At 40.9% G+C, this 24,964-nt stretch overlaps 1 protein-coding gene and 1 long non-coding RNA gene across 5 annotated transcripts in view; one reads left to right on the top strand and one right to left on the bottom strand.

Annotated features, from left to right (window-relative positions):
• The window catches only part of NOL4 (nucleolar protein 4), a 109,735-nt gene that overhangs the window by 44,678 nt on the left and 40,093 nt on the right, over positions 1-24,964 (bottom strand). For all 4 annotated transcript variants that reach the window (XM_083517763.1, XM_083517764.1, XM_083517766.1 and 1 more), the window contains 3 exons: positions 21,501-21,612; positions 19,954-20,066; positions 15,419-15,551 (listed from right to left, as the gene is read on the bottom strand). In XM_083517763.1, coding sequence (XP_083373889.1) covers positions 15,419-15,551; positions 19,954-20,066; positions 21,501-21,612 — 358 coding nt within the window. The remainder of the gene's footprint in view (positions 1-15,418; positions 15,552-19,953; positions 20,067-21,500; positions 21,613-24,964) is intronic.
• Positions 833-8,281, top strand: LOC310713524. Its single transcript, XR_014529304.1, has 4 exons — positions 833-1,433; positions 1,943-2,318; positions 5,012-5,200; positions 8,236-8,281. It is a non-coding gene; the product is annotated as an uncharacterized lncRNA (long non-coding RNA).

Raw genomic sequence — 24,964 nt, 5'->3', positions numbered from 1 at the left:
TTGGTGTTCGAGAATGCAATACAAGGAATATTACTGAGCACAGGTCTGAGCCTTCCGTAGAGTAGACTGAAGAGGCCATCTCAGGTGACCAATTTAGGGTGCCATTAAGGAATGTCCCAATACTTGTGAACATCCCCAATAAAGTCCCCATAGTCTAGTACGGTTAAATGTTAATTGGGCTGTGTGCATCAGAAAGCAATAAGCAAAAAAATTGAACCCATCTCTCACAAAATTTGGGCCTGACTTGTACTACAATGGCTCACCCTGGTGCCAGTGCTCCTTGCCACTGCTGCAGGGTGTTTATTGATGCCAGTGAACCTGGGAAGTGAAGTTTTGGATGGCTTTCTGGTTAAGAGATTCAACCAGGAGGCACTGGGATTTCCATTTTGCACCCTCGACCACATCACCAACAATATACAGTGGTACCTCGTGTTAAGAACTTAATTCGTTCTGGACGTCCGTTCTTAACCTGAGGTACCACTTTAGCTAATGGGGCCTCCTGCTGCTGCTGCGCTGCCACCATGCTATTTCTGTTCTCATCCTGAAGCAAAGTTTTTAACCCGAGGTACTATTTCTGGGTTAGCAGAGTCTGTAACCTGAAGCGTCTGTAACCTGAGGTACCACTGTACCTAGCTTAAAGATTTTTCTGTCACTCCCCACACCTTCCCTCCCAACAAATAGGATAACGTTTCAGAAGAGAGGGGCAGCAGGGAAGGCTGAGGGTGACCTCCACTGAGCATTGCCCTTCCAGAAGTCATCTGTCAACTACTCAGCATTTCTGAAGACCTCTGCTTGTTCCCTCAAGGCTCAGTACAGTCTCGAGTCTCTTAATATCTCCTTATTGTTTACTCTGTCCTTTTCCACACAACAGGGTCTCCTTTCTTCTCCCTGCCTCAGCCAACACAGATACTGAACTCCCTCTTGGCCTGCTGGTTATAATTAGGTTATAGTTTGGCAGAAACACCACCTGCTTTCCCCTTTTGTATGTTAAACGGTACAGCAGTTTGAAGGGGAGAAACAGGAAAAGAGCGCCATGTAGTTTTTTGAAGCATCAGAATGTTTGTGCTGATGCTATCAGTTGAAAACCTTGTTGGAACTTAAGGCAGACAAAGAGAAAAACACTGTGAATCCATTTATAATACAAGTGCAAGGCCTATTGTGGTTTCCCCTGATCTGGTATCCATGATTTATGGAAACAACTTTTCTGAGCTTTATTGTAGTCAAAAGTGGGAAAGCTGCTCCCTGTCTTATTGACAATATAAGGTGAACATTGTGAGCTTGATTGTTGTTATGGCAACAAGAGTTGTTGTTATGTAACAATGAAACTGCTGAGCATGTGCAAACTGAAGCATCAGTTATCTTCACTGACCATGAGGTCAGTTAATTTTGATATTATGCTGTGCAACAAGGTCTGTAGAAAGCTTTTGGAACAGGTAAGAATTCTTCTGCTCCAGATAGCAAATCCCATCAAGATTGCCAAGCCCCCTTGTCAGCACAGGGCCATTTATTAGTTTATTTGATGTATTTTACCCCACTGTTCTGAAATACCATATTCAAGGTGGCTAACAAAATATTGATTTATATTTCATGGGTTCAGGACAAATGCTAACATTTTAAACAGAATATTCCCTCTCCCACTCACGCCACCTGTCTCCATTGTCTAAGTATTAAGTTTGGATGTCCTGAAAATAAAAAGGAAAACAAAGTAAAAATAATGAAATCCATCCACTCCCTTGCATTTCTTGTTACTGTTACTTCATTTACCCAAAAACAAAGCTGACCTACAGCTCTCTACCTTCCTCTCTCAAAAAGGAGACGAAATAATAATCCTTTAAAAAAACAAATTCAGTTCATAGTGTGTCCTTTTCCTATCAGGTTGCCTGTGTAATCAAGCTGTACTCTATATATCTGATCACTTCTCTGTTTCTGATTTGTCTTTCAGATGGAAGGCAGAGAGCAGGTCCTCCAGGACTCACAGCAAGGTAGTATCTGGGTCTCCTTAGCAGCCTCACCTTTTTGTGGATGGAGTGAGTCAGGGCTCCGTTCCAGGCCAGGTGGAAATTGACTGCAATTTCTGTGGCCCCTCTGCTTGGAGGACAGACCTGGGTAGACTTTGCAAACTGTCCTGGTCCCCTATAACTAGCCTGCTGCTTCAGATGCAGCAAGGTTGCTACCCTGTTATTACTGTTGAAGTGAGGTTCAACTCATTATTTAGCCAGCTCTGCAACTGGAGTGGGGTGGGGGATGGGGTGGACATCTTATCATTTATCTCAGGCAGCAAAATGTATTGGACCAACACCTATGCAGTGGACCAATGGGTGAGTAAGTCCCACTGAAAATTACAATGGTGACTGTGCAATACTATACCTGTACAGTGGTATCTCGGGTTAAGTACTTAATTTGTTCCGGAGGTCCATTCTTAACCTGAAACTGTTCTTAACCTGAAGCACCACTTTAGCTAATGGGGCCTCCCATTGCTGCCACACCGCCAGAGCCCAATTTCTGTTCTTATCATGAAGCAAAGTTCTTAACCTGAAGCACTATTTCTGGGTTAGCAGAGTGTGTAACCTGAAGTGTATGTAACCTGAAGCGTATGTAACCCGAGGTACCACTGTATTTTGAGGATACATGCTTAGGATAGAGCTGTGAGTGTAACTTTACTTTCTATTGTCCACTAAAATAAATTCATAGTGGAACGTATTATTTAGTGTTCTAGAAAGAGAATGTAAAATTAAAAACTGGGCAGAAAACAACTGCAAAGAAAATAGTAGCATTTTTCATTTGCATATCTCCCCCTTTAAATGAGGCTGCAGTTATCCCTCAAAGAATCCATTGATAAATATTTGCCAGGAAGTGATGCTAGTTTTCTGTGGCCAATATGTTTGTATCTATGACTGATGAACAGAAGATTGTATTACTGCTGTGTTTACTGGCCATGTGTTGTGGATCAGTTAAGGACGGCAGAAATGCTGTCAGTGAAAGTGCATTCTCCATGAGCAAATTAGTTTATTTGCAGCAACTTGTGACAGAGCAGTTGGAAAACTGGGGTCCCACTGTTACTGGTATCCCATGCCACATGGCTGTCTCTAACGCAAAAGCTGCATTTATAAGCAGCTTTGAAAGGCCAGAGACAATTCAAACAAGAATAACTCTTCCTTGATGGTGTGGGGTGAAAAATTTATGACAGAGAGCTGAAAAGAGAGAGACTTAAAGTCCTGAGAAAGATGCCAGAGCCTGCTTTTGGTTTGCCTATTTGTCTAATGCTTGACATTTCAGGCATGACTGTAGATAGCTGGGGGAAATAGATGGTTTTATTCAACTTGAGAGAAGATGAAATCACTTGAGTGAATCAAATCACTTGAGTGAATCTCCTAACTAACATTATCCATTGGATTAGATTATTTATCCCGATACGATACTGTATAATTAATATAAATCCAAAAGTTGCTTTTGTTTTTACAAATGCTTAAATACCCAGAAAGAATATTGGCAAGATGGAGGCAACTATTAATCCTAGCTCAGCAAATCCTCAGAATGTAGCTACCTGGAACAGGAGGAAACATTTGCTGAGAGCTTCAATTTTGTATCCTATCTGAAACTTTGCAGTAAATTGCCTAGCCAGCATGAGAATACTTCAGAGACTTTCCCACTGAGTGAACAGGAAAATGGGAAGAAAGATGGTGAAAAATTTAAGTGAGGAAAAAGTGCAGGCCTTGGAATAACACAGCAGGTTTCTGAACACCTGGTTGTGTAAAAAAAAAAATCTGTGTGGTGTTAGAGGGCATAATAAGCAGAATTTAGCAAATGCACCTGCCAATCACCTGTCCTTGAGTGTAAGTATATTAAAATAAGGATTTGAGGCAATAGTAATATTGGGATAATGAAAGAGTTGGCAGTTTTTTAAAACTGTAAGAAAATCATTCCTGACCATTGGCCATGTTGGCTAGGACTGATGGGACCTGGAAAACAACATGATGTGGAAAAACACAGGCTGCCCACTTCTGTTTACAACTGAACAACAACACAGTTAAAGTTGTGGCATGCCCTCAGCTCCTTTGAATTTTTACTTCAGTATAATATCTATAGAAGGAAAACGTGTACAGACTCTTTAAGAGCCAATCCTAAGAGTCCCTGGGTTGCTACAGACCATGTGAGTGAACAGCAAGAAACAGTTTTATTTTTGTAGCATTATCCCCTCACGGGGCAAAAAAATCATGGGCCAAGATGGACTACTAGCCAGGGTCAATTCTGCATTAAGCTGGAACCTTCAGCCAGGTATTCTGCTATGGGTTTTTATCAGTAAGTTGAAAGCAATAAATAGCTGAAATTATAGAAGTCAGGTGTGGTGCTGTTTTCACAAATATAATAGAAAAAGACATAGCTAGATATAATCTGCTGGATATAGCTCACTTTCACTATGTTTTATAAAGTAACATCAGTGGAAGTGTTCCATCTGGCCTTTGCTTCAGATATAGAAAATTGTCATATGAAAGCTGAATGGCACCTCAAGCGGAACTAAAAGTGAGAAAATCAGTGCAATTTTGATTTACAGAAAATATGCTACCAATTATCCAAAATTTTACATCAAACTTGTCCAAAATTTTACATGAAAATTGCTATTTAATGGTATAGTAAAAGTATATAATAGTGTAATAGCTGGTGTTCTCAAGAATCTACATGAAAATACATTTAGGTAATATATCATTCTCTGAAATTGGCTCGAGTGAAAATATTCGCTCTCTTCATTAACGTCCTGGAGGACAGTAATCATACCGTCTTAACCTTGCCATCCTTTAACATAATAGGAACAATATAATGTGGGGCACTCAATCAAGTTGGAATACTCCACAGTTCTACAAACATGTTATTAGGCTATCATAGTAGTGGGGAAATGTTTTAAATAAAATTATGTTAATAGGCTATGGCCAATACTCAGTATTACAGCAAAGTGTGATAACTGTGTTGTCACTTCTTTTATAGCCCTAACATTTATTTGTCTTGGTTTCTCGAGGAACTTAGTGCAAACAAAACCAACAGAGATTTCTGCATTATTCCTTGAGCCCTGCTAACCTGCTAGAATCCAGGACCACTGGCTTTCTTCTTCAGTTCACAGGAGGCCATTGTATTTATGCTCCATTTGTTGACCCTGGGGCAAGTGGAAGACATTTGGGACTAAGGACACAATGGTGCCCTTTTACAGGTACAGAATGTGTCTGGGCTGACAGTTGTTGTTGTTGTTTAGATTCCTTACTGACCCTTCACTGTAACATATCAGGCTGGGCTACAAAAATGAAAAATCCAATATTAAAATCATTTAAAACCAGGTATAATCAGAAGAACAGAGTGGGTCCTAAATACCGTATTTTTTGCTCCATACGACACACTTTTTCCCTCCTAAAAAGTAAGGGGAAATGTGTGTGAGTCTTATGGAGCGAATGCAGGCAGGAGGTTCTGCTCAGTGCTGCCTTTAAAGAGCCACGTGGAGCATGTGTGCGGCTCTTTGGGGCTTTTCCCTGAGGAGGGAGAAGGGCAGCCCACCAGTCCCTTCTGCCTCCTCGGGGAAAAGCCTGCAAGCACCGCACACATGCTCCACATGGTTCGTGAAAGGGAGTGCTGAGCAGAGCCTGGGATGTATACAGGCTCTGCTCAGCGCTCCCTTTAAAGAATTTTTTTTTCTCTTGCATTCCCCCTCTAAAAACTAGGTGCGTCTTATGGTCAGGTGTGTCTTATGGAGCGAAAAATACGGTATATTACAATTTGTGCTGGTAATAGGACAGGCATGCAACACACACAGTCCTCAAAAAGAATGCGTTCCAGAGTCTGTTCAACTCCTGGAACCATTCAAAAACCAAGGCACGGCTTCTGATTAGCTGCAGGAGCGTCCTACAGCCAATCGGAAGCTGCGGAAGCCACACCGGATGTTTGGTTTCAAAAAATCGTTCAAAAACCGGAACTCTCACTTCCAAGGCGTTTGGCAACTAAGGTACGACTGTAGGAGGAAATGGACATAGAAGGAACAGTCAGAGCACTGCCACAGCTGGCCCATAGCACCTGCCACCTGTGGTGGTCACCTCATTTTGTCTAATGATAGAGCTGACCCCACCCCCCTTATCGCTCTCTCTCTCCCCCTCTCCCTCTCCCTGTGTTTCACAATCACCATATTTTTCGCTCTATAAGACGCACCAGACCACAAGACGCACCTAGTTTTGGGAGGAGGAAAACAAGAAAAAAATATTCTGAATCTCAGAAGCCAGAACAGCAAGAGGGATCGCTGTGCAGTGAAAGCAGCAATCCCTCTTGCTGTTCTGGCTTCTGGGATAGCTGCGCAGCCTGCATTCACTCCATAAGACACACACACATTTCCCCTTACTTTTTAGGAGGGAAAAAGTGACTCTTATACAGCAAAAAATACTCCCTCTCCCTGTGTTTCACAATTATATAGGAGTGAGGGCTGCCTCAGAACATACGAATCAAGGAAATGTAGATAATTACACAGGTCATGAATTTTTTTGCTGCATGTATGTGCACATAAGGGGACGCAGGTGGTGCTGTCGTATAAACAACTGAGCCTTGGTCTTGCTGATCGGAAGGTCGGCGGTTCGAATCCGCGCGATGGGGTGAGCTCCCATTGCTCATTCCCAGCTCCAGCCATCCTAGCAGTTTGAAAGCACATCAAAGTGCAAGTAGATAAATAGGTACCGCTCTGGTGGGAAGGTAAACAGCATTTCCGTGTGATGCTCTGGTTTCGCCAGAAGCGGTTTAGTCATGCTGGCCACATGACCCACAAAAACTGTCTGCGGGCAAACGTCGGCTCCCTCGGCCAGTAAAGTGAGATGAGCGCTGCAACCCCAGAGTCATTCGCGACTGGACTTAAATGTCAGGGGTCCTTTACCTTTACCTTTTATGTGCACATAAAGCACAAGCACAAAGTGTCTCTAGTGTATCTAGCCTATGAAGTGTGCCTAGTGTAGAAGCCTGTCAGATCTCTTTACAGGTTCATTCTAACACTTGCATAAAAGTAGAGATGCTGGTATAATAACTTCAGGGGCATGTAAAAACTGTCTCAAAGAAGATGTGAACTTTACAAGCCCTGAAAATGCAAGCTGGAGAAGAGTACCCAGCCTTCAGAATTATCTCTCATACACCTGTTTGCAAACAGGGTTATAGCCACATGATCAGGAATTTTGAAAACACAGAATGGTGTGTCTGTTAGGAAAGAGTCCTATTCACGTGTACTTGTACACATGTAGGTTGTAGGCAGACATTAAACTGTATGTGTGAATGTCTTAAACAGAAACAGTCTGTGCTATCTCTGCCACCCCCGTCCACACACACATTCATCATAATGTCTGCACAGGGCTTGTGTTTGAGGAGGCAAATTTTGAACCAAACCAAATAGCATTATAATGGCACCTAGTGATGGAATATAAGCATTGCCACAAACATCAGTGTGAGAAAGGGAAAGCACCCATATGTTCCAATTCACAGAGAAGCAAAAGTTGAAACACAAGTCTACACCTTAGTCAACTTATCAAAAAAACACACAAATCCTTGTTAACACCTCTGATTATGAGTAATGCTAAGGGGGGGGGGGACAAACATATGTATAAAATACTTTAGACAGAGTTCACTTTGCAGAAATAAATTCACATTGCCTAAGTTTTGATATCAGCAGACCTCTAGTGGCTATTAATATAAATGTTGATTTCTATCTTTTTACTATTTTATGTAGGAAAGGCTGCTAAGTTTACAAAGAAAAGGAACAACTCATTCAGAAATATCGTATTGAAAGATCATTTCAATAATTACTCACGTTGATGTATCTTCTGAAATAGCTCTACACTAGCATTAGTTGTCATAAAGTCATTTCCTAAGAGCCGAATTTCTAGAACATCACCAAAGCTACAGATGTGAAAAATGAGAATTCAGAACTGACCCAAAATTTTTCAAAAGAGATTTTTCTGGAGTGAAAATCTGAGAATATTTTTGCCCTTTTCTGAAATGGAGGACAATGGGGGGGGGGGCTATTATCTGAATAGTCACTGCGTCTAATACATAATGCCTCTTAATAATGCAAGGCATTGTGAGGGGTGCAAAGTGGTGGCCAGGCTACTAAAGGAAAGAAGCTGTGCCATTGTTGTTGTGCTGCCTTTCCCCATTAAAATATTGAAGAATTCCTGCTCCCACACAGGCTAATGGAAAATATTTGGTGAAACGATACCCTCAATTTTTCAGCTTTGAAAGCAATAATAGCCTTCTGGAGTGGAGAATTAAATCAAGAAGAAGAAGAAGAGGAGGAGTTTGGATTTGATATCCCGCCTTTCACTCCCTTTAAGGAGTCTCAAAGCGGCTAACATTCTCCTTTCCCTTCCTCCCCCACAGCAAACACTCTGTGAGGTGAGTGGGGCTGAGAGACTTCAGAGAAGTGTGACTGGCCCAAGGTCATCCAGCAGCTGCATGTGGAGGAGCGGAGATGCAAACCCGGTTCCCCAGATTACAAATCTACTTCTCTTAACCACTACACCACACTGGCTCTCAAGCTGTCTGGGATGAGGGATGAAAGGCTTCAGGCTTTGATTCTCCAAGCAACTGCCCAAGCTGACATTGGCAAGAACTGGTAGGTGTGCACAGCACATACATAGTGCTGTAAGTGTGGATCAGGGGCCATGTTTCCCAATTGTTTTGCAAGTGATTGTCCTGTTGCTTAATTTTATATAAACATTAGTAAATCTGACCAAAGTAAAGTATACCTATTTCCCTGTGATATCATTGAACACAACTATCCCTCAGAGCTTTCAAAAAGCACATGCCTCACATCTGTTCTGAATGGTGTGTATTTGTTGTTGTTTTTCTGGGTTTCTACAGTAGAAAATGGCAGGTGAGTAACCGTCCTTCATACAGAGATGAAAACAAGAAGCAGATAGCTCCATGGAAACAACCTACAGAAGCCTCTTCCTACTCAAGACAAGTGCAGTCAACTTATTTTCTCACTTTCAATTTAGACAGATTTGAAATGTAATGATTGTGGATTGCATAGATCAGTGGTCAACATGCAGCCTGTCAGTTTGGGTCATACCCTTCAAGTTTGCACAGTGGAAATACAACACAAGAGAGTTCAATTTTTTAAAAAATGACCTGTCGTTTCTAATAATGCTATTATAGCATTGTCTCCAGTGTGGTAGATAAAGCTGCATCAGCATTCCCGTTATAGTATCCATAGTCAAGACAGAAAATTCTGTGGAATGTAGCACTGAACTATTTACTAGATCCATTTTGATGTCATCATTTAATTGTTTTTAAAAATCTATAGGTCATGATTATAGATGGGTTATCTACTTCTAAAAAGCTATCTAAACTGCTTGCTATTGCATTTTGTAGATTCTACTGCCAGTCACTTTCAGTAGGTGACTTTGAGTCAGTTCTGAAGAGGGTGGCTAGTGTCCCTGAATGTTGTGTGTAGTTCTCCATGAAGGAGATTCTTGCACATCCTTGATTTCAGTATTCTGTTGCTCTTTTCTGTGGAGACAAACATGATTTCATCCTAGGTATGACTCTGAGTGGACATTACATATAGAGAATGAGACCTCTGATGTTGTTCTCATTTGCAAACCAGAGGAACTATCATGAGCACACACACCACAATGAAACACACATATCACAACCTATTCTATTGGCTAAAATAGAGCACCTCTTTCAAGCTTACTTTCAGCATAGGAAGGGAGAAAGGGATGGGACACTCCAGGCACTGGTGGAGGAAGAGGAGTGGGGGGGGAGCACACCGTCCCCGGCAGCCCAGTCCCGGTGGGGTGCCATTGCGGCTGCCACCCCCACCCCCACTGGGCACCATGCCCCTACGGGTAGCACACTACACCCCCAGGATGCGTGCCAGCCCCGGCCCCGCCTGGTCTCCACCCCTCAGTGCTGGAGCATGAAGTTCTGCCACTGACTCCAGGCACCAGAAAAGGTCCCTGCAGGAACATGTGCAATAAAGTCACTCATTTAAGCCTGGCTAATGTAAAAAGAAGAAAGTGATTGTGCTGAAGTGTCAAAAATATTTCTGTGTTGTTTACAGAGGGGAAGATAATTTTCATTCTGGGGTATTATTGGTTAAAATATTCACTTATGTAATTATGCAGTAATAACGAAGAAGTTGATTGTAACCAACCGTTGGTAGATTGTTGCTAACAAGTCAAACATGACAAACAATTTTGAAGCAATTATTGTCATTATAAGCCACATTCAATTGTTCAGGGCAGGAGTAATAGAAAGTGACAGTTGTGCAGCTGGGATAGCGGTGTGGAAAATGTGATTGTTACCTCATCACGTTGGACCAGTCACAACTCAGCATTGCATTTGCTAAATACATAATTCATGTCTAATAACATTTTCATTTACTGAAAGCAAATTACAGAGGAAAGGAAAACATAAACAGGCACACCTCCCTCCTCCCCACCAACCCCCCCCAAAAAAACCAATTGGAAAAGGGATCAACAGGCATGTGCATTTAGAAAGTGTATGATTATTAGCTTTTTCCATGTATTTTTTATTTTTTATGACTTTTCAAACTGCTTGGAGCAGCAGCCCATCTAGGTATTGATATGTCAAGAAGATCATCTAAAAAATTACCCTACATTTATTTGTTTTATTATACTCTTACACCACCATTTCTTCAAGAAGCTCAGGAGGGAAGGGCAGTGCTCCCCATGCCAATTGCAGCATCACAAAATCTCTGTGGGGCAGGCTGGACTAAAAGTGGATTCTCAGTGGTCTGTCAGTAAGCTTCATGATCAACTAGACCTTTGATCTCAGGTCTCTTCAGTTTTTGTCCAAAACTCATTAGCTCCTAGGATCTTGACACATGGTCTTCTGCTTTTCTACCTAGCTGATTTCCCCTCACATATCCTGATTGTATGGAGAGTGAATGAGCAGGTTCCCTGAGCCCCAAGGCTATGCACACTTGGCTGTATAACCTCTGAGCAGAATCTAAGGGACTAGCAACTTGGGAGCTGTAACAGTAAGGGACCGGAAGCAGCACCAAAGCCTGCCCAAGAACAGAAATTTCCAGATCTGGGCAAGATAATGCATAGACAAATGAAAATGTTAGAAATTAGCATGATAACTGAATATCTGAGCAGTGTCGCAAAAAGCCATCTATCACAATACCCATTTTGGTAATTCACTTCCCACAACAGGCTAGGTGCAGGCTGAATTAAATCCCTATCCAGAGTATCTGACTCTGCTGTCTGTTTTTCTTAGGATATGTTCCAGGTTATACTAGAACAAGCTGGTGCTGCCTGTTTAGTTGACTCTACCAGTCTGCTTATGCGGGGTCCCTGATGAGGGATCTACTTCTGATTTTGTTCTGGGGAAGTCAGTACTTTGTTAAAGCAGTAAAAACATCCAAGCAATGCTTCTTATACTTTATGTTTACAGATTGCAAGGGACATTTTTCTTATGAATAGGAATTTCAACTTGCTGGGCAGTCAAAGTACTTGTTTGTAACTTATTTATTGGCCTTGAAAGTACCATCCTTGCAAACTTGGAAGAGCTGGGGAATGCAACCCTTGGCTCTTTCAGAAGAAAGGGCAGGATTTAAATTCACTAAATAATAATTGTAAATAATGGCATAAAAGTAAAAAGGGAAGAAATGTAAGAAGGAACACGTGTGAGCACAGTGTAAGAATATGGGAACCTCAAAAGAAAGGAAGCATCCGCAGAGCTCCTTTCTACCATAAGCTTTTCTGTTGAGGTTGGAGTGAAATTTCTATATACTAAAGGCCAGAGGATAGCAAACTGCATCTCAGGAGTCCTACTTATCTCTAAGGACAAGCATCTATTTCTGCTATGGCAACTGACCTGATTCAAAGAGCAATTCACTCTTCCTTACAGACAATCCTTAGTGTTTTGTCACCAGCTAGAAATGTTGCAGGTTATCCGATGACTTAAATATCTAATGCTTTATCAGTAATACTTTATCTGTCTTCAGCTGAACAATCATTCCACTGTCACTGAAACTCCCTTATATTAGCCACAAAGAAATAGTTAAAGTGTCTGCAACATGTGCTACAATTGTGTTGGTAGGTGATAGTTATTTAATGTTTTCTTTTACAGTTGATATTAATTTGTGAAACTCACACTGCACCTCAGAAAGCTCAATGGACACTACTCATTTCTTTGAAGAAACTGAATATAATTTAAGTCAGTGAAGTAATGATATATGCCAGCTTCACTTAAATTATTCACAGGTGACAAAGGCATTAATTTTCTTTGACACAGTGATATTATTTACTCCCAGTATGAAGAAACTTTTGTGATGTTGCCATGAAAAAGATAACACTTCAATTAATTTTCAGTTCAGCCCTAAGGCTTATTCTGAAACATGCAGATGTAAATGTTCAATTTCTTTTTCTTTATTGACAAAAGAATTCAGTGCTTGTGAAAGGTGGCAGACTGACAATCATGGAGGCAGAGAATGTATTTTTATTCTCAGAGCTGGTGCTGCACAATAGAAGCAGGGAGATTCTTTACATTATTCTGCCGGCTTACTTTAGCCAAGGCACTTCATAAACTAGATTGTCTGGTCCGCAAATTTTAATGCAACAGAAGCAGCAGAAAGCCTAAGTAACTATCTTAAATTTTGACACACACCATAGTTTGTTGTCAGCATAAGACATGTTATTTAGGTAGATTCCTCCCCCCACCTTCAATTTTTAGTGCTTGCACTACTTACGCAGTCACAAATACAACTGCAGCAGATAATAGGCAATCTGAAATGTACCTGATGTGTATAGAACACATGTGTAGATCTCAGGTTTTGAGAAGGTTTTCTTCAATTCAATGGAGAAGAGTTTTTATCTGATGCATAAGAACCCCCAAAGCTGTGTAAGAATGGTGCTTTGTTCTGATCAAACTGTTATATCACAATTCATATGGCACTCATTCATTTATTACAATTGGTAACTTCCTAAAACTAGGTATCTAGGAACTGCATATACCCAGCCTTAAACACGCTTTCGTACATGTAATAGCATTTTCATGCACAGAGATATGTTTAGATTTGGGGAATTAGTGATTTTTTATAATGAGCAACACATGTTACCATTCCTCTCTAATCATAGGTGCATCACGGGTCTTATGCTACTGGTGACTTCAGTACCATTAGGATTTCTCCTGAAAGGTCTAGAATCCAGTATGATCACTTTTCAATTTTATGGCTTTCTTTGAAATTCAGATAACAATAGGAACCTCTGACTGAATTTTCTACTTCTAGTAGGCTACTGCCCTTCGTCCATCCCCTGAATTTAAGAATCATCCCAACCTCTTTTGTGGATTCTGAGGAGTTAATAAGCTGTGCCTGCCATAACAAGTCAGAAGTAGTCAGAAGTAGGCCATAGAGCAGGTGAGTCAACAAAAAAATATCTCTGCATCACTAGGAAGAACTAGAACTCTCTCAGAAAGTGTTATATTTTCAGAAATGAGCCCTTGGATAGGGAATTGTCCTCTCAAAGCACAGTTAGTTAGTTAGTTAGTTAGTTAGTTAGTTAGTTAGTTAGTTTTTTAAAAAAACACCTTATATGGCAAGTCTAGTAAAGACTTAAAAACAATATAGTAAAGAAGTTTGTTTTCAGACAAGGAATTTTACTGAACCTACTTTTAGCTTTCACTTTCAGGTAGCCCTAGTGGCTCTGACACACTAATATTGTGAGCTGGAATCCCCCAAGGTATAACAGAGAAAAGAGAAACAGAGCCCCAGCTGTTAGGCTGGAATGCAGCTTGTGAGTAAGTGACAGAGAATTCTATCAGAATGAATTAGTTTAGGACGGCAGGAAAGGAAGCCACAAGGAGAATAGTCAAAGATTTAAGTAGATTCTTGAAGTGGGCATATTGTGTGCCTGCCACCTAGAGGGGCAGAAGTATAGAAGGGTGCACTGACAGAGCTACGACACTGGAAAAAAATGGTGACAGCTTTAAGTGAACGCTAGGAAATGGAAGGAAGTATTCTAGTGGAGTGCATCTGTACACTGGTATTAACAAATTGTGTTATACTATTCTCTGTACAACAGCAAAGAATTTAAACCTTCATACTTAGAGAAGTAGTCTTAGGCTTTAGTATAAGGTTTCACTGCATCCTTGCATTTAATAGCCATTCCCATTCATTGCATTAAGTGCATTAAGTTGGGGGGGTGGGATGGCACATGCTGTTATCCTTCCCAACCTTCATATATTCAGCTGAATTTCTGCATGGATGCTACATTCATAAAACAGTTTGCATGTAGGGCTTTCTTTGCATTATAGAGAACCTGAAACACAAATGACCTCACTTGTTTCCCTCCATACACATTCAGTGTGGCATGTGAATGGGGCTTCCCATTCATTCATATAGTTCTTAGGTCTTGGCCTATCTCTGATATGGGATGTTACTAGGATGCAAGATAAAGTTCAAAAGGGTAATAGGTGTAGTCAAGGGCAGCATGGCAGTCAGACACTGGACTGCTATATTTTAGTACTGTGGGGACAAGATCTTGCCTCCAATTGGACACTCATCTCCCTTAGATCACAGACTTGGAACCGCAATTGCTTCCATTTACTTAAAATGAACCCTAATCCACTCCATGCCAACCTCAAATTTACACGAAAAAGACTAATAAAATTGTTGTCAGTATATTGTGGATACAATCTCTACTAAAGCAGACTCTATGTCAGAAGCAAGACTGAAAATCCTCTTTCTGACATCTCTGCTACTACAAGCCTTTTTTTCTTTTTCTTTTTCGGCTGAAGTCCTGCTTCTTTATTTTTCGCTAGTGTTTAGAAGGGAGACCTATATTTTTTCAGTGATCTTGAGGACTCACAGGTATATGCAACAGGCTGTGAGGAATCTGTGGCCCTCATTATTTTGTTGGACCATCACTCCCATCACCCCTGACCATTGACCATGCTGGTTGGGGCTGACAGGTGTCGTAGTTCAACAATAACGGAAAACCACAGGTTCCTTGGTGTACATTCAGTGCCTCTACGTATGGCTAGTTTTGCCTCCATGTACTGCAAGGTCTCCATGTGCAATACTTCATATTTTCCCATAAAAATGAATGGTAGTTTACTTTTGTGAAAGAAACTAAAGGCGTGCACAGTTGGAGATGCCATTGTCTCTTCATAATATATGTTATATATAAGGCTGAATATTTTTGCATCTTTGGGAAGGGTCACAAAAGTGAGCCAAGTGAATCATTTAGACACAAAACAGTACTTAAAGTTGTCTACAGACACAATAAATGTGCACAGATCAGAAGCATCATAATGAATGAATAGTAGCAGAAATGGCTTTGTTTACTACCCTATACCCCACATCATTGACAATGAACAAAAGAAGAAAGGAACTGATCAACAAAACTCAGCTTCATTTGCCAGAAAGTTAGCTTACCATCTTGCTGGCCCTGGAGATTCTGCGGACTTTGAATTCTTTCTTCGAGATTTGAACTGAGGTCAGAGTTCACAGCAGACATCCTGGTGGAGTCACTCAGATCAAATTCATCACTTTCTATAGAGCTTTCATCCTGAAAATATAAAATTCTGTATCACAAGCATATTAACAAATGTCAAGATAATTTTCAGGCACAGTGTTCATATAGATTAGGGCTTACCAAGCAATTACTTGGTGTTGTTCAGCCTAGAACTGACAACCTAGAATGCTTTGATTCTTTGTTATTTAACTACAAGATCTATACAAGAGTAATTAACTGACTGTTGTGCCCAGTATCATGTGCTTAACTCCAATTGATGAGTGTAAATAGACTCAGGATTACAGCTACTGCAGAGAAGGGCAAAAAAAAAAACCAGATAGCTGAGGTGCTCTCACCACAGCTCCCCCCATTTCATAATATGAAACAAGACAGTCTAAAGGTTTAGTGTCTCTGTACTGAACAACTCTCTTTGCACTGCGTAATGACATGTTGCACTCTTTCAGTATATGAGCTTCCAAGAGGAATTCTGCTTCCCCATGTGAAATAAGTTCCTTCCAAAATTAATGTGGTTATCAAGATGCTTATCCCACCCAAAATTCATAACGGCAAAGTTTGGAGTCCAAATTAAGAACTTCTCCTCGTTAAGAACTTCCAAGCAAATTATGAGCTGAGCTTAATCCTCTAAAAAAGTTGGGCTCTGCTCGTGATTAATAAAGGCTTGGTTCCCAGCACCAGCCCTGCCCATTGCCGCAGTCCTCTTCCCTTTCCTACTGAAACCTATGTTATGGCAGTATAAACAGTGATATGAAGGGTTGCTGCTGCCGCCGCTGCCTTTATTAGGCTCTGCAGCAGCACAGGAAAATGTTCTGGGCCCAAGAAAACTGGTGTCCAGAAACATGTTCAACAAGATTCCTGGAGGCCAAAGTTTCTTTAAGCTAATGACTCCTTACCAGGGACCCAGACGCGGGTGGGACGCGGGTGGCGCTGTGGGTAAAAGCCTCAGCGGCTAGGGCTTGCCGATCGAAAGGTCGGCGGTTCGAATCCCCGCGGCGGGGTGCACTCCCGTTGCTCAGTCCCAGCGCCTGCCAACCTAGCAGTTCGAAAGCAAGCACCCCCGGGTGCAAGTAGATAAATAGGGACCGCTTACTAGTGGGAAGGTAAACGGCGTTTCCGTGTGCGGCTCTGGCTTGCCAGAGCAGTGATGTCACACTGGCCACGTGACCCGGAAGTGTCTCTGGACAGCACTGGCCCCCGGCCTCTTGAGTGAGATGGGCACACAACCCTAGAGTCTGTCAAGATTGGCCTGTACGGGCAGGGGTACCTTTACTTTTAGGGACCCAGAAACCCCAGGAAGGTGTTACTCCAGGGATCATGGAGCCAACAATACTATTGCCACAATCAAGGTCACAACAGTAGACCTTTGTTGCATCTACCAAGTAAATCGTGATGGGTGGGGAAGAAAGGAAGTGAGTGGATTGGGACTCATCTGGAGCTTGTGGAGGCCTGCAGTCCTTGTTATATTCCTCTGGGGTGTGAAGGCCTTGTCAATCCCCAATAACACTATTGGGAGCATGCCAAACCCGGAGCCCCCCAATTCAAAGGAACAATTTTGAGTCCAATTTGAACCAAGACAAATTTATTCATTTTAAGTATGCCCTTTCTGAATCAAGTCCAATTCATTCATCAGTAGCAGCATTTTACACCATTACACATATTTGCAACCTGGCAAAGGGGACAAAATTCCTAAAAATTAGCCTAATTTACACTGAGCTGTAAATAGGCTCTGTACGCACAAAGGCCTTCTGGGCCAGTGTGCACATTTGGGAGGGGGGAATGGCTGCTATTGGGGCATGGCATGACACAAAATGACTACTTGGGGGGCTGGTGTAATGGCTGCCACATCTAAAGAGCAGGAAAAAAGAGAAAGGATCACAAAATTGTGTGGCCATGCTCCACCCACCAATCACTCCATCAATGGAAAAAGACACCTACATCGGCCACTACTATACTCACTCACAGAGGGAGGTGGCTTGTAGCTGTTTTCAGGTAAGCCCATATCAGGAGACCCACTAATATTGGAGGCAACCTACGAGAGCACAGTTTACCAGAGGCCCCTTCAAACCTGAAGCTAGCCGTGTTAAGAATGGCGGCATATTTTTAAATAATGAGTTGACTTTTTGTCTCTTCACATAGATTGCTCCTGCTAGACAGTGAGTAAGGTCAGAAGCTCTTGCATAAAACAGCTACTGGCTTCTGATGTCCAGTCAACTGTATTCTACTCAGAGTCACATTTCTCTGATACTCCCCGCTTCCAACAGCAGTATTCAGTTGTTAGATGTGCTTTATGATGATAGGATGCAGGAGCAAAGCCAGTAGAATTGATAAATAGGACCTGCAGCTAACAGTGGCAGTATGGAGTCATCATTATTCGGTTCCTGTTTACTGGTCCAGTTAGTCAGCACTCCTCCACAGTGATCTGCCCTAGGGGTCGCCAACAGGGTGCTCTCTCTGATGAATCACTATGCTTGCTTTGGCTGATGAGACCTGGAGTCCAGCATCTGGAGGGCATCACATTGTCTGCTACTAGTAGGAAGGGAAGGAAATAGAGCAGGGGTAGCCAGTATGGTTGGCCTGTGCTGCTCACCTGACCTCCCTCTGGCTGAGTTCCAGGATGGATTCCAGGATGGAGAATTCCAGCATTCGAGGATGGAGAGGAGTGGGGGGCAAGGCAGTGCAAAGTCAGTGTGGATCAATCCACCTAGGTTTCTGACCATCAGTATTTTGTGGTTATTCTTGAGATCTCCCCATTCAGGTTTTTACTTCAGATATTTTTGTTTACTTCTGCACTTCTCCCACACCCTGGGAAGCTGCTGATACCTCCCTGTTGTCTGTGAAAGGTGCCATTTTAGCTACATAAGCAATGGCACTCAAAGCCTGAACATATTAAATAGAAGGAATGGTGGTGGTATTAGAAGATGCCAGTCTACCTTGCCTTTCTTTCATATGTAGCAAAATCCTAGACACATCTACACTGAAGCTGGTTTTATTAAGTTCAATGTGACTTATTCTTAGGTAAGCAGGTACAGGATTTTAGCTTAAGCCTTTCATCAACTAGCTTGCAAAGATGAAACTGAACAGAAAACATTACATAATTCAATATGATCTTAATAACTGCAAATATCTTACATGACCTTTGAGACCCTGTCTAAGCTGCAAGTGACCCTATCTATCTAATTATTCTACTAAATTGTCAGATGGTTTAATGTAAAACAGAGAAAAGGCAAAAATACTAGATCAGTTTTCCTTTAATTCTCCCAGATAATCAGATCAACTCTTCGTTATATTTCTTCTGCTTATCCCACTCAGAAAACCCCTACTCAGAAAAGCTTTAAGCATATTCTGAAATCCCACTTGCATAAGCCCAGACTCAAGGGTTTTGCTGTAAATTTAAGTAGCGACTTAAGAAGCTGCGCTAAAGTGTTTTATTTGGCAGGGATCATTTAAACACATGCACACTAACATACACACTAACAAACCATGTGAATTGAACGAACTAGGTTCAAGACCTAAGCATGCTAGTTCTTAAGACATCTACAGAAGTTTCTGGTGGACTTGGCTGATAATAAGTCCCAAATGTACATGCTCTCTCATACCCTTCCCAGGCTTCAGTACTGCCTCTGGTAATAGCTTTTACAGTTTCACTATACATAATATTAAGCCAAACCATGACTTCGCATGAATGAGCATGCTTGGAGAGGAGGTCACAGCTGCTTTGGATCTGTTCTAGTTCTGCTGCTGCACTGTGCTGAGTTAAGTCAAGGTTTGGCTAGTTGGTCATCCAAACGTGGGCTTTGGTTTAGCTCTCCCAGAAATGCCAAAGTAGGACAAATATTGGCTAGAGGTCCTGGTGTGTCTGGAGAGAGCTAATCCCCATGTTCAGGAGACATGCTGAGAATCCTAAGGATCAGATGGAGAGTCCTGAAGGGCCACAATTGCCTTTCTGACCTCCCACTTCTGCCTTAAAATGAAACTCTTGAAAATCTGCCATCTAAAATATTTGAAGAATAAACATTAACATGAGCCAACAAAACAGCTCTTCCATACTTGAGTATTGTTAAGAAAAAGCAGGTCAAGTCAAGCCCAAGGAGTGAAGTGAACAATCCAGAAGAATGTCCTTCCCAAGTACCTTTCCCCTTCTCTCTCATTATTTGAACATGAGGAAACAGAACCATAGAAAACTCCATATGATCAGCTCTCAAGATTGAATATGTTGCATACTCTATGTAGAATCATAAACTATAAATAGCAAGGTATGATTTCCAACCCATGATTAAGTGAATGTTTTCCATTCCTCCTGTGTCATTAGAGCAAATGAAGTTGTAGCTTTAAAAATTACTCTTAATAGTAGACTAAACAAATTGCTAATGTAATAAGGTAACTGTAGATGAACGTAGTCCACCACTACTGTTACTGTGAATTAGTCTTAGATATTCACCTCATCTTGCTGGGAATTTAATAGCTGTAGCTTCATGTGCTTCATGTAGGCCATTGTGATTGGCATGTTGTAATCAATCATGCTGGTAACCAAAGTTGGGGGCTTCCCATTATCTGTAAGAATAAACAAAGATTAAATAAGGTATGATTATGGAGTTTTTTATAAACAAAATAATTACAAATAAATGGTATATAGTACTTCATACTATGGGTGTGTTTCATCATGAAACACTGCTTTACAGCTGTCATGATGTGTGAACTGGGTCTCCTGAAAAAGTCCTGTGACAATGTTTTGGTGGATTTTAGCACTTACTTATTATATTTATATTCCCCCTTTCTTCCATGATGACACTCAAAGCAGCAAGCACAGGGTTTTCAGGCATTATTTCATTCAGCTACAAGTCAATCCAGATATCTTTAGCATCTGCAAGGTCACCATATTATGTGCCAGAATAATATAATGGCCTGATTTAACTAGCATTCTAACTGTGCTAGAGAATAAGTCCAGCAAGGGGTAAGACTGGATGGAATGGATGGGGCAAGGGATGCTTCCTGTGTCGTTCAAGTACAAGAAAAGACTTCTGAGAAAATTTGCTCATTTATCAAATCTCTTTGGGATTCCCTCAAAATTTCTCCTGAGGAGGAATCGCCTCATTGCTCTAAAATGTTAACTTTAGTTGGAATTCTAATGGCAGTAGTACTATGTATAGGTTTGTGTGTGCATAATAATAATAATTTATTTATATAGAAGACTAAGAAGGGGATATTGTCCTTTGTCTCAAAATATATATTCAGTATAGGGCTCCTTGGTACCTTAAATGAGCCCTTATTTTTACTTTTATTTATTTATTAAAATAATCTAACTTGCCTTCCTGGACATTCCACACACACACACACACACACACACACACACACACACACATGCCCCACAAGTTGCTTCACACAAAAAATGCCCATGAAGTCATATAAACAATTTATGGAACAATCCCCCTGTTAAATGAGCAGCAGCAAATAAAAATGAGTAAGAAACTACATTAGTCTGATCTTCACCCTGCTGAGGGCATCAACATTCATGAGAGCACGTGAAGGCCTTTACATTAGGGGTGATACAAGCTTCATTTGCTGGCATCTCAGGTTCCTGTAGTCCTTATTATCTTTGGTATTTTAAGTTGCTCCATCATGCTACCCTGACAGAAGGTACATGCATCTTTTTAGACAAATATTTTGAGTTTATAAATCCAAAACATTGTGACTATTCATGCACGCTATCTCCTCCTTGGACACACAAAAGTGGACACACAAAAAGGAAGGGGGGGGAAATGTTTCCCTCAGGTAAAATTACCATTTTAGCAGGAACATGGTATTACACATAATCCTTTGAGAGAATGCAGAAGACTACTATATTCTGACTTAAGTGAATGAGACAATATGACTTGTTGAACCGTTCTAGTGTACAATGTTTTATGAGTCTTCATTTAAACCAAGGAAATATAAATGGGCATTATGAATAAAATTACTTTACATCCCACTCTTTGGCACTAAAGTTACCTTTGTGATCTGCTCCATCTGGGTTTAAATGCATTCTTTTCTGGCACTCTGAGCAGCTCATTAGAAATCGTGTCACCGCTTCTCTTGGTAGAAAGGCATAGGTCTCTGAAATCTGAAATGAATACAGGCATCATATAAGTTGATTGAACTCATCATTGTATTTCTGAATAAAGTGTACATATCATAATTGCTGGAAGTAAAAAGCATGTGCTATGCAACATTTTTTAAAAAAACAACAAAAATCCAGCATTTTAATCTTTCTGCTTATCAAATAAGGATATGTTTATAAACTGGCTGTTCACAAAGCCTTCAGTTTTGGTTGAATTATTTCAGTTTAATAGGGGGCTTTCTGGAAGCTACCCTTAGAAAACCACTGGGGATACCTTGAACCCTTCCAGACATCCTCTTTAGTGAGCATTTGTGGTGATCTGTCATCATGATGCTATGGGGACAGGGTGCCATATACTTTCAATACTGTCTGCACCTCTAAAAGTTTTTGGGGTGGTCACACTGCTGCTTTTTCGTTTATTGCATATCTCGTAACTTTCTGCTAAAATCCTGTAACTTTTAATAGCACAAATACTCCACTTTAATTTTCTCCCACTTTTTGTGCTATAGCCCCTCCAGACAGCAATAATGTAGTTTCCCTGGGGATATTAATAAGTAATAAAGCAAAATAAGTCCACCACTGGTGCACTATTATTGTGGCAAGAACATGTGGCACAATATACCCGCAATAAAACACCAATCTGCAAGGGCCCCTTCTTCAGATCTTGGGGAAATGACTTACTAGTGATATCATTCTTCAGGCTTCAGAACAAGAACACACACACACACACAGAGAGAGAGAGAGAGAGAGAGAGAGAGAGAGAGAGAGAGAGAGACAAGTTTCTAAAGTTAAAACTCCTGTGTGGGAGTCTCTAGCACACATTCATTTAAATGGATTTGGATGAACACTAAGGTGCCATCATGCAATGCACAGTGTGATTTCACACAGCATATTTTGAACTTTTAATAGCATAATGCTGGGCAATTATGTTTTATAGCCTACATGTGGATCTTCAAAAGAATATTGGCATGTGGAGTACTCCTGTTCAGAATTACAGCCAGCCATGCCTTCTTCTAGCATAGGCCAGTCCATTCCCCCTTCCTACCATTTTGCACCCCAATAATCAGCATTATTTGTGCTCATTCCTCATGGGGCTACCTTTGGAGTTGATATCTTTAACAGTTTTGTTTTCCTAAAGATTTTTTTTTGTACTTAAGCAAATTTTGGGGTTCTTCCTAGCCTTCAGATACCTTCGTCTTGTGAGTGGATGGTGTTGTTCGGTTATATCCATGGTTGCAGAATCAGTTCATAGTTAGTAAGTTGACTCCTTAACAAAGGGAACCCTCACCACCATGGGTTTTAAAGCAATGAGATGGACAGTTTGATAAAGAATATAGCAGGTGAAGTACAGATTTTCACAGTGTGTAATGGGGGAAGGTGTGGGGCTTGCAAAGTGATCTTTGGTATGAGAATAGAGTGTGAACAGGATGCATAGATTTTCATCTGTGAAATACTGGAGGGCAGGGGCATTGTTAGAGGATGACCTAGGGGGCCCCAGGCCTGTATCTTTTGTGCCAACCCCCAGAACTCCTGGTCCTTGCCCTCTTTTTAAAATTTATGCTTAAAATGATTCTTTTAAAAACATTATAACTGAGCATGTCACAACATACTGCCACTGAAATCCCACACCCACCCATCATCTTAATTTTCCCAGAGGACTTTATTTTACTTTTAATATATTCAAAAGCAGTAGTTCTTGTCAATTGTGTTTTGGGTGGAGGGCTCAATAAACATACAGTGTACCAGAACCAGAAAGTAATGTTGGTACACCATAGCTCAAAGTAGGGCTTGACTAGCAATGGGCAAAGATGTCAATTTCAGATTCTCTTGGTTTCTTATTTTTCAAATCTAGGATTCTCCACATTTCCACATTTGTTTGTCAACAACAACAACAACAACAACAACAACAACAACAACAACAACAACAATAATAATATCCCCATGAAGATTAATCTGCATTTTAGTGTGAATTTCTTGTGATAGATTGGTTTTTTGCATTTTTTTTCTGATATACACATTTTTGCCAAGCTTTTTGCCCAATGTAATGCATTTTTGTGTGCTGTTTTAGCTAACACATACATTTAAATGCATAACATATAAATTTACCCTAGTATATTCATTTTTGTACACATTAGTTGATCAGAAAACTGCATTGCAAAATTCAGGGAAATGTGAATTTCAAAGAAAGGCTATGTTTCAGTTTCCATATTGTTCCAGAAAGTATGAATTAAGTAGGCTTGGCTTTAAATATTAACTGAGTCAAATTTCTCCCTCATCTCTATCCTTTTTTCCTTTCTGAAAGCCAGCCTAAATTTTCATCTAGACATATAATTTAAACTATGCAAATATTATGCAAACTCATGCAGTGTCTTTTTAAGTACCTTACAATGCCCCTGTTGGAGGGAATGCTTTTTCTCATAAAATAAGAGTGTTACACAAACCTCTCTTTATATATTCCACTGTAAAAGTTCAAAACTGGAGACTGTCACTTTTCACCCAGCAACATTGACAATTTCATTCGCCATTCTTGAAGCTGCTGTTGACATAGCAATGGGGAGATAGCAGCCAAGTAGGTTCCCATCCACCATGGTTGGACCCCACTCCAGCAGAGAACCCCCCTGCCCCTGCCACCCATCAAGCAAGCAATTTTCATCTTGATGCTGTGGCAGATGGAAGGAAGGCAGGTAGAAGTCATGCACCCATTCACTCTGCCAGTTCCACACTTTGCAGCAAGGAACAATTGCACTAGATGCTGCCAAGCTGCTGCCAGGAAGACAAAATGAGTGAATATTTAAAATAGAGATTGAAAATAATTAGAACCCTTATACATTCTTTAGCAGCACTTTTCAGAATTTGGCTGCACCGAAATTAATGGAGCATACCTTTGGATTCATTAACAGTCTGGATTTTGGAAGAGAATGCTTCATTTATTTTAATGGAACATTCCTGTTGGGCTCTCAATCCACACCAGTAGGATAGCAATATTGCATGGGAAACAATAGAACTAAGTCTCTGAATTGATACTCGTCCAGTTCATTGAAATGTGATCTGGCATTTCACAAATGCACGTTAAATTTGCCTCCATGGCAGAACAATTACACCTGATTCTCTGAGAATGGTACAAAGAGAGGCTGTTTTGCTATCCTTCACTAACTACTCTCTCTTTAGCATAACATATTCACTTGCTACAGAGGCAGCCAGTGGAATTTGAATATGTCTTCAGTACTGTCTGGCCATAACCTGCTTTGTTTCAACCAACCTAACAAACCCTGGATCATTCTGCTATGGATACATAACAAACAAGAAGAATTGAAGTGACATTTCTCAACTCTCCACCCACACTCAACACAGCAGG

This window comes from Podarcis liolepis (genome assembly GCF_965112155.1).
Source record: "Podarcis liolepis genome assembly, chromosome: 8".
In the NCBI taxonomy this organism is placed as follows: domain Eukaryota; kingdom Metazoa; phylum Chordata; class Lepidosauria; order Squamata; family Lacertidae; genus Podarcis; species Podarcis liolepis.
This window is presented reverse-complemented; position numbering and strand designations above follow the sequence as displayed.